Here is a 15,507-nt window from a genome sequence, read left to right as displayed (position 1 = left end):
GTCAACAGCAGGGTGAGAAATGGGGCTTTTTGCATGGATTTTATTGTTTTTAAAATAAGCATGACTTGTATAATAAATAAATGGATAATGAATACTTAAGAGGAAAGTGTAACATAATTTCCCACTAATGCCCATGGCAAACACTGACCTGTCAAAAGAATTCACCCCACACCTCAGAAACAGCACATCTAAAAAATATTCTTTGTCCAGAGTTCACAATCCAGTAGAAAAAGCCCTTAGAGATCATGCTAGAAATGTACTTTACCAACCTGTAATCAAAAAACAGCTCTTCACCAGTCTGGATGGCTCTCTTGGCAAAAATACCTATCCTGTGATCGCCGTTAACCATCATAACTGGAAAGAGAGACACTGGTGTCAGTGGGCATGAAGACAGGCAACAGGTGGTTAACTGACTTGTTCACATAACAAACTATCCCAGAACTATTCAAGTCCATCATCACAGGATTGAAAAGGGAGCTCCAATTCTGACTTCAAAGGTACCTACCTTTTGCATAGCAGTTTGGATTTACTGAATGATTTGCAAAACGAATTTTGTTACCCTTGCGGGTTGCATCCACCACAAAATCTGAAAAAAAAAAATAAGCACAACCCAGTGAATAATTTCATTTTTAAGTCAATCAAGTTATTATGATTCTGTAAATGCAACTGGTTATAGTTCTTCAGGGTTTGCCTGCAAAAGCAAATAAGCCATTCAACCAACTTCATTATGTAGGAAATGACATTTGGAAGAACATACTATTTATTGTTCCAGGTTAAATTTAATCACCTGTAATTCAAGATGGTTATCTGACTCAAAAGCTATTACTTATCAACTATAAACATACCTTACTGAGCAAAATATGGCCAAAAAAAAAATCCAAATTTTCCAAACATCAAGAATAGGCATATTCACATTTAAAATTAATTTTAATGTCTATGAACCATTCTTAGAAAAAACCTACTACTTCCCACTAAGAGTTTCTCTGAATATCTTACACGTTAAACCTACCTCCATTTTCACATAATCCCACCAAAACACTCCCTACAGCCTTACATTCTACCCTAGAACATACATCAGCTATGCAAGAAGCTGCCTTTCCTCTCAGTCCTTTGAGAATATCCAGGGAAGTCTGGAAGATGCTTTCAAATGCAGTGCTCCTCCCTGGTCAGAAGCACTGACTGGAGGAGGTGTGCTGAGCTTCCTGAACACAAGAGGTGAGCAGCAACAGAGCACAATGTCCCCTTCACAGCCAGAGACTGGTGCAGCCCCATCCACAGATGGCTGGGACTCTAGCAAGGCGGTTTCCTAGTACTTGCTACCTGAGGAATTCCTTGCTCCAGTTCCTTTCCAGCAAGCAGCCCCCCATGCCTTTGCGGAGATCTTCCTTCCCGTCACCTCACTAACCTCTACCTTCATTTCTGAAGCAGAAATTGCATGCAGCAAAAGGCTGCCACATGCAATCCAGAGGAACTCATGCCTCCCAGCTCAAAAACATACCATTGTTCAAGTTGAACAGAAAGCTGCACATGTACTTATCATACACTTTCCCTCTTCTGTCGGCTTCATCTTGAGAAATAATCTAAAGAAAAAGACACAGGAGAAAATTCTTTTGGATAAAGGTGATCAAGCCTGACAGAACACACAAAAGCTCAAAGAGTGAATACTGGACCTTCTGGAGAATACTCAACAAAAAGGGTCACTACTGCCAAGTTCTCTTTCCCATTCAGTCTGCACACTGGACCCCAACTCAGAAATATTTCCACATCCCAAAGTAATTATCCTTGGAGAAAGTGAGAAAAAGTCTTTTTGCTGAGTTACACACACACACACACACACACACACACACACACACACACACACAGAGGTTGGCTTATGCCTGTAATTCCAGCACTTTGGGAGGCAGAGGCAAGCGATCACCTGACGTCGGGAGTTCAAGACCAGACTGTCCAACATGGAGAAACCCCGTCTCTACTAAAAATACAAAATTAGCTGCATGGTGGTGCATGCCTATAATCTCAGCTATTTGGGGAAACTGAGGCAGGAGAATCGCTTGAACAGTGGAGATGGAGGGAGAGGTCGCAGTGAGAAGAGATCATGCCACTGCACTCTAGCCTGGGCAATAAGAGTGAAACTTCATCTCAAAAAAAAAAAAGGAGGGGTGGGACACAGAAATTGGGTGAGCTGGTTCCAAACTGAAGCTAGCCTTATGATTTTTTGTAACTCAACAATTTAAAAGGTGAGTAATGACACTGTTGTTTCCAGGTCCTTATCAACTAGGTTGTGGATTAAGCAGGACACTATGATAAAGCTCTTGTTCTCCTTGTTGTCCCTAGATGAAAAAAGCTAAATACAGCTAGAATCAAAGCAATCCAGTTATTTTTTTTCCCTTTGAGACAGGGTCTCACTTTGTCGCCCAGGATGGAATGCAATGACACAAACATGGCTCACTGCAGCCTCAACCTCCCAGGCTCAAGCGATCCTCCTGCCTCAGCTTCCAAGTGGCTGGGACTACAGGTATGCACCACTCTGCCAGGCTAATTTTTGCATTTTTTTGTAGCAATGGGCTCTCGCCATGTTGCCCATGCTGGTCTCCAACTCCTGAGCTCAAGCAATCCACCTGCCTCAACCTCCCAAAGTACTGCGATTGCAGGAGTGAGCCACCGCACCCAGCACCATCCAGTTACTAAGCATGCAAATCCACAACCTGCAGAAGTCCAGGCTGAAAAGGCAGTTTATGGCAATTCATTTCCAATCAAACCCACAGACCTACCTAATGAAATCAATCTCAACTAAAGAAAAGTTATTATATACAATGCCACCTGAATATAGGTGATCAGTGCCTTACCTCTCCACAGTATTCTGAGATGAATTCATTTTTCTGCACAGGATCTTTGATAAAAATCCCCCAACCTGCCACATCAGATGGTGCCAGCAATAAATGCTAGAGAATAAAACACAATCATAATCAAAAAAGAGGGTAAAGATGGACTAGGGACAGATTACACTACAGAATAAAAACAAAGCTATCGCTGTCAATCTTCAGACCTGTTCTAAGGCAGTAATGGAGCACATAGCTTCAGTCAATGTGAAAGCTGCTGAGAATGGCTGGCTAAGTATGAAAGTTATGTTTTTCTTACAGGGCAGAGAAGTATTCACTGTCTTACAGAAAAAGCTTTTGGCGGTGTTAGTTGTCTGCATTACTGCTGCACTTTAGCTGCCTGGTCTCCTCAGCCCTTGATTTCCTTAAATAATTTACTTTCATCCTGAATTTAACATAAGGGCACCACCAAATCACTCTTCCTCTTCATAACTTTCCCTCTACTTCCCTCAAGTGACATCTATTACCAGTTATAGATGCCCCCAAGGACACCCCGATTCTTCACTGGCGTTTGTTCGCTTTCTTTTGGATTTGTTCTTCCACCCCACTTCCTCAGGATAACATGAAAATCTACCCAGAGGTGGCATCATGATCTTGTCAGTCCAGTAGTCTATTTTCAGCAGAAAGGCCAAGATGATCACTGCAGTAAATTATACAGTTAGGGATGTGTTCCCAAACACATGCCAATTTTTCAACATGGCTCATCATTATGCTTTCATTCAAAATTTTCTTATGACCTTTACAAAGGCTTCCTGATCACTCAAGCTTCCAATCTATTCCTATTCTGGAACATCCTACCACTCACCTGTGAGGTGAACTTCCCAAATACCCTTCTGATCAGAAACTAAATTATAGCTAAATACTGCTATGCAAATGAAACCCAATTGGTAAAAAGTATCTACATAGTTTAACATTTTTAAGAGCTAAAAAATGTCTTACAAAGAGGACATGTCAGTATCAATAGTATTACCCTCTTTCTGAACAAAGTGAGGAAGCAATGCAATGGCAAGTTGTTTGGGGAAGAAATGGAGATTTTTAGGTCTGAACCATCAATTTGCCATCGGAAATTGAACCAGCATCACCGTGATCCAATGACCTAAATGGATATATAACTGCCTAGAGTAAAATGATTTAAATGCCTAAAAGAAAAAAATCACAGCTAAAAACAAAAACAAAAAACCTACCACTCTGCACAGATATCTGCCATAAACACAGACTTTGGTTCAAAGACACAAGGGAACAAAACCAAGAGAAGTTCAGTGTTTTGCCTGGAGCAGAATTTCTGGTTGAAGGGGACTTACTGGTAAAAAGTGTGATCTCAATCATAAAGAAATGGTCCAACAACCTAAGATATGTCTACTCTACACCCCCCAACACAAACAAACACACACACACACACACACACACACACACACACACACACACAGCATAAGAGCAGGTTAATGGGAGTGGGAGCCTGGGGGATTTGATCTCCTGCTCCTTTACAAGTCTTGTGACTTTGGGTTTCCTGTACCCGTAAAACGGGGTTAACATTTATTCCTCACTCACAGAGTTATCAGGATCAATGAACGAATCCACTAAAGCACTTAGAACAGTGCCTGCTATTTTTACATGCTTAATAAATGTCAGCTATTATTATAAGAACTGACTGAAGAAAAAAACCTATCATCTACCCTAAAAAAAAAAAAAGACAAATTTCCCAAATACATGTTTTTGCAGTTTCTTTTGCTCAATAATTACTTCCTGACTGATACAGTTAAAATTATCTACATACAATTCCCAGAATTCAAACATATAATTCCTGGCTGGGTTTTTTTCAAAGTTATTAAACAGGAACTAAGTCTCTAAAAACTTGCAATGGGAAATTTCATCTTTTACCCTACATAGTAAGGAACCTATAAATACTATTCTGATGAGAATGAGTCTGTGTTTTGATAGAAATCACCATTTATTTGCATTAAGGATACTAGATAAAGAGAAATTCAAATCTCTATTAAACAGCTAGAAAAAACAGCTCTGATTTCAAATCTGATACCATGAATGGCCACTTCTCACAACTTGCTGGTTTCTCCCACCACCAGAGTATGGTGTTCTCTAGAATACTGAAGAGACTGCCCCAGAGTGCATTACCCAGAGAAAATTATCAACACTTTCTCTCTCATCAGTTGCACCTTTCAAGGATCACTTTTACTTTTTGCCCCAGTGAAATCATCTAAGACAATCCTGAGATTGGCATCACTAAAAACAACCTTCCAGAAGCAACTTGTTGCTTACCTTTTTGGAGCCCCGCTGAATACTGCAGTTCTTACAAGACACATTTTTACTGTCCCAATGGTCAGCAGCTCCACAAGTAAGACAGAGGTCAGGGTCACACTCTCGGACAGCCAGATAGCATGGGCACTGTTTGGTGTTGCACTGTGCTTTGCAGCGGCATCCCGGAAAGCGGTTTTGACCTTCAGAGAGAGGTGTGGAGGTTCTTCACTCATCATCAACACCATCACTATCACAATCATCACCATATGAAGAATTTGCAGAAAGATACGTGGCAAGGGCTGTACTGAGCATCTGACTGACTCTCAACCCTCACAACCACCTTATTACTCTACTGTATAGACAAGGAAATGGAAGTATTAACAGCAAAGTTAAAGCTGTTTGTACTGAAAAAGACCACCATTGAGTTGTTTTTCCATTTTTCATTTGTTAAATAATGTATATATTTAAAGTAAGTGTGAATAAAGAGTTTGGATGAAACAATATCCATGGTCCTTGAACATTCTAATAGCTCCTAGTTCTAAACACTCCCTTAGGACTCAAGCTTCATGTGCAGTTTCATTAAACAATTATAATAATCCCCTACGTTTATGCTACATTCCTTTATTCTGAAGAATAAAACCTTCCTAAACTCTGACAACTTCTGGTACCCAAAAATTATTTGGGTAGCTCCTTCTAGATTCCTCTTACAATCTGTGCCGACTTTAATATGACTTAATTTAAATGATCAAAGAAGAAAAAAATAAAATTCAGGTTCCTTTAATACAACTTTGCCTGCCTCACACACATAGACACACGACACCCAGGCGACTGACTGGTCACTGGCATGGGGCCAGGTATGGGGCTCAATCAATACCTGTAGAATCGATGAATTTCCTAAAGTAAACAAGGGAATGCTCCTGTGTTCTTAATTTTTGATGTTTTAAATTGCTGACCAAAGGCCTATTTAATTCTCATGCAATTGCATCAAAGCAACAAATACTTACACTCTGAACTACATTGACAAAACTTTTCACAAAAATTTTGTGCTATCACACAAGGGCACGAACTGTCACAAGGCTGCCGTGGATGATCACAGGGTTGATAGTTGTAAACATGGTTAGAGGAGCCGTCTGAATAAAGATAACATCATGCAGGCCAATGAATCCAGGGAGATGGGAAACGATCATACACAATTAACAAGAGTACATTCTTCCCTACTACCTGTGGAGTGTAGCTGGCCTTCCTTTACTGAATGCATAATGTTACACATATTCCTGTTTACAGAATGATGGTAAAAATACTCTCCCACCCCCAAGTGCTTGTGAGCTCCATCTAGAGCAGGGCTACATCTCAGTCCCATCCCAAAGCACTTCTCCTTCATAGGACTCACGCCTTCCAATCAGCCTCCGAACCGACTGGGGATTCATCAACAGACATCCTCCATTCAAATTGGTTTAATGTACAGAAGGCAATTATATTAGAATAACCCAAGCTCTAATCCAGTTACTATTCTAAAACAAATGAGAACAAAGCAGACATTGTTAAGCCAATGACGAGGGGAATGGAAAGATGCTAACCCTTTTTCAGCTGTATTTTTCTGCAGTGTGCAGCCCACAACCTGCAAAAACACAAAGAAAATGAAACATAAACTTCAGGAAAGCTACAAATCCAAGAGAGAGCTGCCTGACTGGATCTCTCTGTGCCACGAACACACAGTGCATTAGAGCCAAGAGTCATGCCTTCCCCCAGCTAATTCTTGCCATCGGTTTGGAGCATTTCAAACAGCTTGATGGCTCAGGCTGCCCCTGGTGTGGCAAGACGTCATTTCTTGTGTTTATCCATGACTCCTGGTCAGGACCCCTGAGCTCCCAATGCTGCACAAAGCAGCAGGTATGTCTGTCTGTTGATTTATTCTGATGTGGATGGTACTGATCACTTTCTCTAATTTCAGGCATCATTAACCAATCAAGTAAACTACATGGTCAGAAATAATTCAACCAAAAATTCAGAAGCATCTCCTAAAGCCTAAATTCTTATGGGGGAGAAAAAACACTTGATTTTTAAAAATTCTAAATTGGGTTGACCCTACACTTTCTTTAAAGTAACAAAATGTAACATAAGCCTGTACACAATTTTTGAAGCATAATCTAACTGCACCCTTACCTACCCAATTGTGTTTCTCATTTTTAAAAATATGAGGTGGAGGTATGGGGAGATTAGAGCAGATACAAATCAAACCAGCCTGAAAACATTCACTAAGGTAAAGGTAACATTCACACAGGCCTTATTAAGAATATCAGAATGCAATGCCACACAACTTAGAAATTCAAGCTCCTAGAATAAAAGATACTTCTAAAAACTGGCCCAGAGCTCACATCAGAAAGACACAACATTTCATGTTGTTAAAATAATTATTTATGTAGCCTTTACTGCAAACGCTACTAAGTAAGTTTTTCTTAACCCAAATGCAGTCTGGTAACCATAATTTTAAGGACTCTTAACATGCCAAATATACTGAAGGCTGCTGTATTCCTATAGAAAAATACTAGCAATTCCCAGTGGAAATAAGATTCCACAGTTCTGTTTTTGATGGCAGTTTAAGGTTTTTAAAAGCAGACTAAGTAGAAACCAACAGCAGCCCTTAGGAAGGGCCTCGTGGGCAGCGTCTATCTGTGTTGACTTCTCTAAGAGGTTCATGGCAGACTCACCTGTGTTTCCTCTTCTTTTTCCTTGGAGGAGTGTCCACATCCTCAGCGGGAGCTGGAGCTATGATGCTAGATTCTTTGACTCTAAATTCATACACCTGACAAGAGGCACAGTCACAGAGCCATGAGGACAGTCGTATTTAGGCAAACCATTCTTATACTCATGCATACCAGATAAATGTTTTTGTCTCTTCTGTGACACTGCTAGATGCTCAGGATATAACAGACATCACTGTCTCTACCCTCACATTGGGGGTAGCTGTAATTATATTCTGGTCAAGAACTGTGATGTTAAATTTAAATTCTTACTAGCTTTTAAAATCTAACCTTAAATGTCTACAGTGGGGAAATTCTGTGACCTACGTGAAGAGTAATTTTCATTCAATTTCCTCTTGAGAAGAAAAAATAATTTTTAGGAGATGAATAGGAACTTAGTAATAACCAAGAATTTTCTTTGTTTGGACAATGAGTACATTTTTATCCCTATGTTTGAGGCTCTTTTAACAACATTTTTATCGGATATCTTACCTGTCTACATGTTTTGGTCCCAATTAACCTAGCAATGGCACAGAAATTGTCATAGTAAGTGCCAATGAGGACTCTAAACATTGAGGCTTCAGCACCACTCCACTCCACATTCTCAGGAGGCTCAATATTTGGCTTCATCTTTATTGGTGTTTGACACCGAGAATTTGCTTCTACAAAACCAAATGTAAGCACTGGTCAATAAATGATGACTGGAAATAATATTAAGAAGTAAAATTCAGGGTGTGCTTAAGAAAAAAATCAAAAAGATATGGACAACTAAAATCCGATCTGTAAAATACTAACTTATCAGTAGTTCATATTTTCTCTCTAACCAAAACTACTGATAGAACATCAAGAATATTAAACCAAATGATCCGAATTCCATTATTCCCTATCTGAGAAAGATCGAAAAAGAAAAATGGCACAAAGAATGAGAATAAACTGCATCATCAACTTTCCAACAACCAAGCAGGGCAAACATCACAAGGTAGGGTAGGGGTGGAGGCAGGAAACAGAAGCAATGCAGCTACACATTCTTGATATAGCACTGGTCTTAGATTTCTCATTATACTGAAAACTAAGAAAATTATTCAATGCATTATATATCCTTAATCCTCATATTATGAGCTTTCACAGCAGTAAAACCCAATTATTAGACGTGTCTTACCAGAGGAGCTCGAAGTTTCGTCTTTCTTCTCTTCTTCTTCTTTATCATTGTTCTCTCCCCCTGTTTCAGTCCCTGCTTCCCTATCACTGTCCGTATCCTTTGATTCCAGCACATTAATGGTGGGGGTGCTGGGCCTGCTACTGTTATTGGGAAGCCGTCCTCTTCTTCGGCCTCCTGGGCGTTTTGGTGGGGTCTTTATCCGCTCAGCGGTGAGAGCAGCAGCAAACTCTTTTGCTCCCTCCTACGAAATGAAAAATGTTCACATCAGGGCAAAGTTCTAAAACTCATTTTGATGGAAGAGAAAAAAAAAAAATTCTGTATAAGCAAAGTTAGTCAAATAATTTACCACATTATCCAATTATCACAAATAATCATTTGCATGTCTAATATACTTCTTTTGATCTGCTTTTAAATAGTCTGAAAATTTCAGAAAGAGAAACATGGGTTCTATATATTCCTAGGATAGTAAAAAATCAGGCAAGATAGTTCTAAATTGTGAATTTGTAAAATATATTAACAGGTTATAATTAACTTAAAATATAAGAAGATAAAGTATGAAATACACATATTTCTAAGGACATACAGTCTATGTAAAAGTGAATCTTTACAGAAGAATCATATATATAATGTGCACAGAGTAAGAATACCTATGTAGAGTTTAAGATATTGCATACATCTTCATGTTAATATTTAAAGTATACAAGAACACAAAACACAAACATGCTTGACTTTATCGCTTCCCGTCTTACTATTAAAACATCCCAACCTTTTTTTTTTTTCCTGTGAAGGATACAGAGCCACAGGAAGACATAAAAGGAACTTCAGGAACAAGACTGTGAGGGTTACATTTGGCATTATGAAGTACAGTAATCCAGTCTCAAAGTATAAAACAATGGTAAGAGCATGGTTTATAGAGACCACAGAAACATTTCAGATGAGCCAAACAAAATTCTGCCTTGTAAAGAATATCATAAAACAGTGCTCAAGAATTCCATTTTTTTTCTTTTAAGTGGAAACAGAAGGGAGAAGTTTGACAGCAGTCAACAGTCTTACACTTCATTCTACAAAAACCAAATTGCTTAAAAATAGGATACCTTCTGCAGGTGCCATTCAATGAATCTTCTGTCCAAAATCCAACAGGCAATATATACCCATTTAGTTCCTAGGTAGGAGTGGCTTGGTTCAAAGAGGGGAAATGGTAAAAATAAGAGAGTACCCGTATAAAAACAACTTTTCTACCTCATATTTTCCTAACCCCTTACCTTTTCTCCATCATTAAAAAAAAAAAAAAAAATCTGTGGGATCTATCATATACCTGAAATGACAGTGCATCTAAAACTCAAGCAGAGAGATATGGCTATGAGAAGGGCTTGGGATCTACTGTATATGGTTACTGACTGCCTGGTTTCTAAGTGGACTATCTGTGTCTCACACTCTCATAGACTTTGTGGAAGTCGTAAGAGTCCTTGATCCTAAAGACCCTGAAATGTTGCTGAAGAGATAACACAGATTTTAAAAGGAATAATACCACATTAATGAAAGACTAAAATGTGTAGTACATGAGCTATGGAAGAAACAACATGGGTGAGAAAACTGTCTATCATATGGCCCATAACAGCATGGGTGCAGACAACATTAACGCTGACTTGATCACCTCCACCAAAGTGCAAAATTAAGTCCTCTCAAGTACCCTCTGTAATAATAAGGCACTAAGTCTTACCAAATGCTGGTAACACTGTGGTCCACAAGGTTTATTGTCTAGAGCTGTTTCTGTGTTCTTCCGCTTATAAGTGTTGGGTGTTGCATGAAAAGCTGCAAAATAAATGAAACATAATGAATCTAATATAACTATAAAATACTTTTTCATTATTTTTAACATTAAGATTAATAGATTATAATCTTGCTAATATGTGGTTTACATTACTTTACACAACTTTCCTTCAAGCTCTTACTGAACGATCACAATGTATTCTCCATTCCTCTTCCTCCAACCATTTTAGCAGGAAAGAAAAACAGTAAATTCTGGGATGATTTGTGATTTATCATTTTTTCTCCTTGCACGTAAAATTGATGCACGTAACTATGGTTATAAACATTTACTTAAATTGAATCTTTCTCCATTTAAGCAGTTGATATTCCGTCTACAATTAAATCAGATTTCCTATTTTTAATCAAAAGAATTCTGATATACAATTTCTTATTTCAAAAGAAAGGTCAGCAATCAGCTTGTCAAATGGGAAGCAGAAAGAGATACCAATCGTAAAAACTCGTTTTTAAAGATAAAGAAGACAGTCCCAATTACTAATATTTAGTTCCTCTGAATCATACCCAATCCAAGAACCTGGTGAGAGCTTACAGTGTCTTTCCACAGAAAATTACGATGTCAATACACAGGTTTTAAAAAGATACACCATTTGAAACCTAAAATTCCAAAATAACATATCAGAAAGATTCAAATGGTGATGTACTGCTCCATGAAAATGGTGTGAACACTGACAGCCGGGCAAACGTCAGACAATTTCTTGCAAAAACCTTGCTTCCCCCATGTACAAAAGGCAAATGCTGGAAATGGACTATTCAGAATTATACAAGATGAAAATTAATTTGAATTAAAAACAAGTGACATTTTCACAAAACAAATTTTTTAAATAGTTATAAAAAGCCATATTAAAGACTGATGAGAAAAGAAAGAAAAAAAAATAGGATAAAGTTGTGTTTTTAAAGAAGAAAATTCAAGGCTCAGATTCTGTTCCATATGGGTGAGCAACTAGACTCCAGACAGCCTAACACCATAACTAATTTGGTGCTAAATTACGTTCGCTTAGGAACCTGAATACAACTATTTTTCTGTTTATGAGTTAAACTAACATTGTAGCTGGTTCTCTGAAGAAAAAAATACATAATTAAAATATATAAACCACTTAACAAAAAAGTGACAATGAAATACATAGGAAACAAGAATATTCACAAAAATAAAACGATCATTAGAGAACACAAACTTTATACAAGTAAGTCTCAAAACCTAAATGTAAAGAATAATTTTCCAAAACGCATCTAGAAGAGACAGAACATTTATCTCTACCAGCACTACTAGTTTTTAAACTGTACTGAAAATAGAAGCTAAAGTATGTAAAAAAGACAGTTACAGCTCTTTTAAAATTTGTCTAGCAGGCTTTCCAGTTTTGTTTTGTTTTTTTTAAATCAGAAAGTCCCCCCTGACCAAAAGTCCCCCCGCCCAATCAAACAATAAGTAGGTAGAAAAGAGAAAGAAGCTTCAGTTATGAAGACTAGAAAGAAGGCAAAACCATAAATAACTACAGACAGTATAATTAAACAGCTGGAAAACTCCTAAGAATGCACTGAGAAACTGATAAACATGAAGACAATGCAGTAAGGTAGCAGCAGGGTACAACACAGAAGACAGAATGCAGAAAAAGCCCAACAGCAGCAACAAGTTTAATACCTAGAAATACTCAACAAAAAAATTACAAGAGTTATATAAAGAAAACTAAAGAAGTAATTTAAAAACACACAGGTGATCATATGGTCAGACCCTTAAATTTTAAAAAAAGTTAGGTCATTTATAAATTTAATGAAATTCCAATAAGCATACCAATAATTAAAAAAAAAAAAACGAGATAGACTTTGAAATGTATATAGGCTAGGTGCAGTGGCTCACGCCTGTAACCCCAGCACTTTGGGAGACCAAGGCAGGAGGATCACTTGAGGCCAGGAGTTCAAGACCAGACTGGGCAACACAGTGAGATCTGAAAAGAAAAAGAAAGGAGGAGAAGGGGAGAGGAAGGGAGGAAGGAAGAAGCCAACAATGGTGTTAAATGCCTGTAGTCCCAGCTAGGCAGGAGCCTGGGGTGGGAGAATTGGTTGAGCTCAGGAAATCAAGGCTGCAGTGAGCCATGACTGTGCCACTGCACTACTCCAGCCTGGGTGACAGAGCAAGACGCTGTCTAAAAATAAATAAATTTGTACAGAAAAACAAGAATTGCTAGGAGATCTCTGAATGCTGCTTCATAAATAGACAGACTATAAGAACACAATGTTGAGAAAACCAAACACATATGCCAAATAGGCAATGAAGAAAATATCTCAAAGCAGTGAAAGTTGAACTTTTCAGTAAGTGAAACAACTAGGCAACTCTGGAGATGAGAAGGAGGAATCAGATTTATAATCTACATCATATTAAATTCCAAATGGATCAAAGATTTATAAGTTTAAAAAATGAAGCCTAAAACATACTAGAAAAAATAGTGAGAAACCCTTTATAATCTTGGAATGAGAAAGCTAACTGATAAATTCAACTACTTTTCAAAAAATGTTTAAACTAAAAGGGCACAGTGGCTCACGCCTGTAATCCCAGCCCTTTGAGAGGCCAAAGCAGGCAGATCACTTGGGGTCAGGAGTTTGAGACCAGCCTGGTCAACATGATGAAATGCTGTCTCTACTAAAAATACAAAAATTAGCCGGGTGTGATAGCACATGTCTATAGTCCAAGCTACTCCGGAGGCTGAGGCACAAGAATAGCCTGAAACCAGGAGATGAAGGCTGCAGTGAGCCAAGATCACACCACTGCACTCCAGCCTGGGTGACAAAGGAAGACTCTGTCTTAAAATAAACTTTGCTTATGGGATTTTTACCAAATAAACTGGAAAAAATGCAACTCATATTTCAAAAAACCTAATTTCCTGATTATATAAAAAAGCTCCTAAGATATCAAAAAGACCTATGAGCAAAAGAATAAAAATAGGCCAGGCACAGGGGCTCATACCTGTAATCCTAGCACTATGGGAGGCTGAGATGGGCAGATCACCTGAGGTCAGAAGTTTGAGACCAGCCTGGCCAACATGGCAAAACTGTCTCTACTAAAAGTACAAAAATGAGCCAGGTGAGGTGGTGCGCACCTGTAATTCCAGCTACTCAGGAGGCTGAGGCAGGAGAATGACTTAAATCCAGGAGGCAAAAATTGCAGTGAGCCAAGATCATGTCACTGCATTCCAGCCTGGGTGACAGAGCGAGACCCCGTCTCACAAAAACAAAAAAACAAAAATAGTTCACTCTTCAACATACAGGAAGATCCTACCCTCATTCAAAGGAAAAAAAAAAACCAGGTATTAAAACAAGGCTTATCACCTGTGGGAAGCAGAGATTAAAAAACAAAGAAAAACCAGAATTTAAAATCAATGCTAAAAGCCATTTTTCACTTATAAAATCAATTTTAAAATGAAGTTTGGTAACACCTTCTACGGGTAGGGCTGTCTGACTTTGCTGGTCAGGCTTTAAACTGCTATGGCCCCATATGGAGGTCATTTGGCAATACCTAAACAGAGTTTATCACGAAAACTCGAACTTGTGTGAAATGGGTACAAATTTGCAAGGTGATTTCACTGTGGCACCATTACAACATAAAGCTTAGAACGATCCAAATGGTCACTATTAGAGACAAGTCCAGTAAGTTCTGGAACCTCCTATAGCACAGACTATGCAGCTATACAGATAAGGCTAGTAGTATCTACAATGTTAAATCCTATCCTTATCCCAAAAAAGGGGAAAAGCCTGAATGGTACGGAACGATTTAAATAAGATGGTCAGAAAAAAAAAGAGTATCTTTATGCTTGCCAACAAAACTGTAAAAAATACAAGAGACCTAATAAAAGTGGTTAACTACTAATAAAAGTGGAAGGAGTGAAGTAAAAATTTGATGCATGGGGAACAGAAAGTCATAGGGAGACTTCATTGTACACATTTTCATACCCCTCTTTTTTTTTTTTTTTTTTTTTTTTTTTTTTTAAAGAGATGGGGTCTCACCCTGTTGCCTGGCTGGAGTACAACGGCACAATCATAGCTCACTGCAGCCTCAAAGTTTTGGGCTCATTTCCAAACAGCACAATAAAAAAAACTATTATAATGTTTAAAAGTAGTGTCCTACTTCTATGGTTCATTTTTATAGCAAAAAACTTTATTAAATGCTACATCTATAAACAACAAATTGGAAGGACCTTTCAATGACTCTAAAATAGAGCTTCTACTCTATTCTTTGCTACAGTGATATCTACATGCAACTTACAATGTTTTTTTTGAGGTGGAGTCTCGCTCTGTACCAGTCTGGAGTGCAGTGTCACGATCTCAGCTCACTGCAACCTCCGCCTCCTCGGTCCTGGTTCAAGCAATTCTCCTACCTCAGCCTCCCAAGTAGCTGAGATTACAGGCACGAACTACCATGCCCAACTAGTTTTTGTATGTTTTTGTTTTTTGTTTTTTGAGATGGAGTTTCGCTCGTTACCCAGGCTGGAGTGCAATGGCGCGATCTCGGCTCACCGCAACCTCTGCCTCCTGGGTTCTGGCAATTCTCCTGCCTCAGCCTCCCGAGTAGCTGGGATTACAGGCACGTGCCACCATGCCCAGCTAATTTTTTGTATTTTTAGTAGAGACGGGGTTTCACCATGTTGACCAGGATGGTCTC

General features: G+C 38.6%; 1 protein-coding gene and 1 pseudogene across 7 annotated transcripts in view; one reads left to right on the top strand and one right to left on the bottom strand.

Annotated features, from left to right (window-relative positions):
• The window catches only part of EZH2 (enhancer of zeste 2 polycomb repressive complex 2 subunit), a 77,049-nt gene that overhangs the window by 1,472 nt on the left and 60,070 nt on the right, over positions 1-15,507 (bottom strand). For 4 of the 7 annotated variants that reach the window (XM_012443716.2, XM_012443738.2, XM_012443730.2 and 1 more), the window contains 11 exons: positions 10,753-10,844; positions 9,033-9,273; positions 8,366-8,535; positions 7,841-7,935; positions 6,710-6,750; positions 6,137-6,262; positions 5,154-5,332; positions 2,847-2,942; positions 1,499-1,580; positions 506-586; positions 270-354 (listed from right to left, as the gene is read on the bottom strand). In XM_012443716.2, the coding sequence (XP_012299139.1) occupies positions 270-354; positions 506-586; positions 1,499-1,580; positions 2,847-2,942; positions 5,154-5,332; positions 6,137-6,262; positions 6,710-6,750; positions 7,841-7,935; positions 8,366-8,535; positions 9,033-9,273; positions 10,753-10,844 (1,288 nt within the window). The remainder of the gene's footprint in view (positions 1-269; positions 355-505; positions 587-1,498; positions 1,581-2,846; positions 2,943-5,153; positions 5,333-6,136; positions 6,263-6,709; positions 6,751-7,840; positions 7,936-8,365; positions 8,536-9,032; positions 9,274-10,752; positions 10,845-15,507) is intronic. The other 3 variants (XM_064372444.1, XM_012443757.2, XM_012443763.2) reach the window with 1 other exon arrangement.
• LOC135274435 (U7 small nuclear RNA) lies at positions 12,170-12,213 on the top strand (annotated as a pseudogene).

This window comes from Aotus nancymaae, unplaced genomic scaffold (genome assembly GCF_030222135.1).
Source record: "Aotus nancymaae isolate 86718 unplaced genomic scaffold, 86718_ANA_hifiasm-v0.15.2.pri h1tg000002l, whole genome shotgun sequence".
Lineage (NCBI taxonomy): Eukaryota > Metazoa > Chordata > Mammalia > Primates > Aotidae > Aotus > Aotus nancymaae.
The sequence above is the reverse complement of the archived record's forward strand: the minus strand, read 5'-3'. Positions and strand labels throughout refer to the sequence as shown.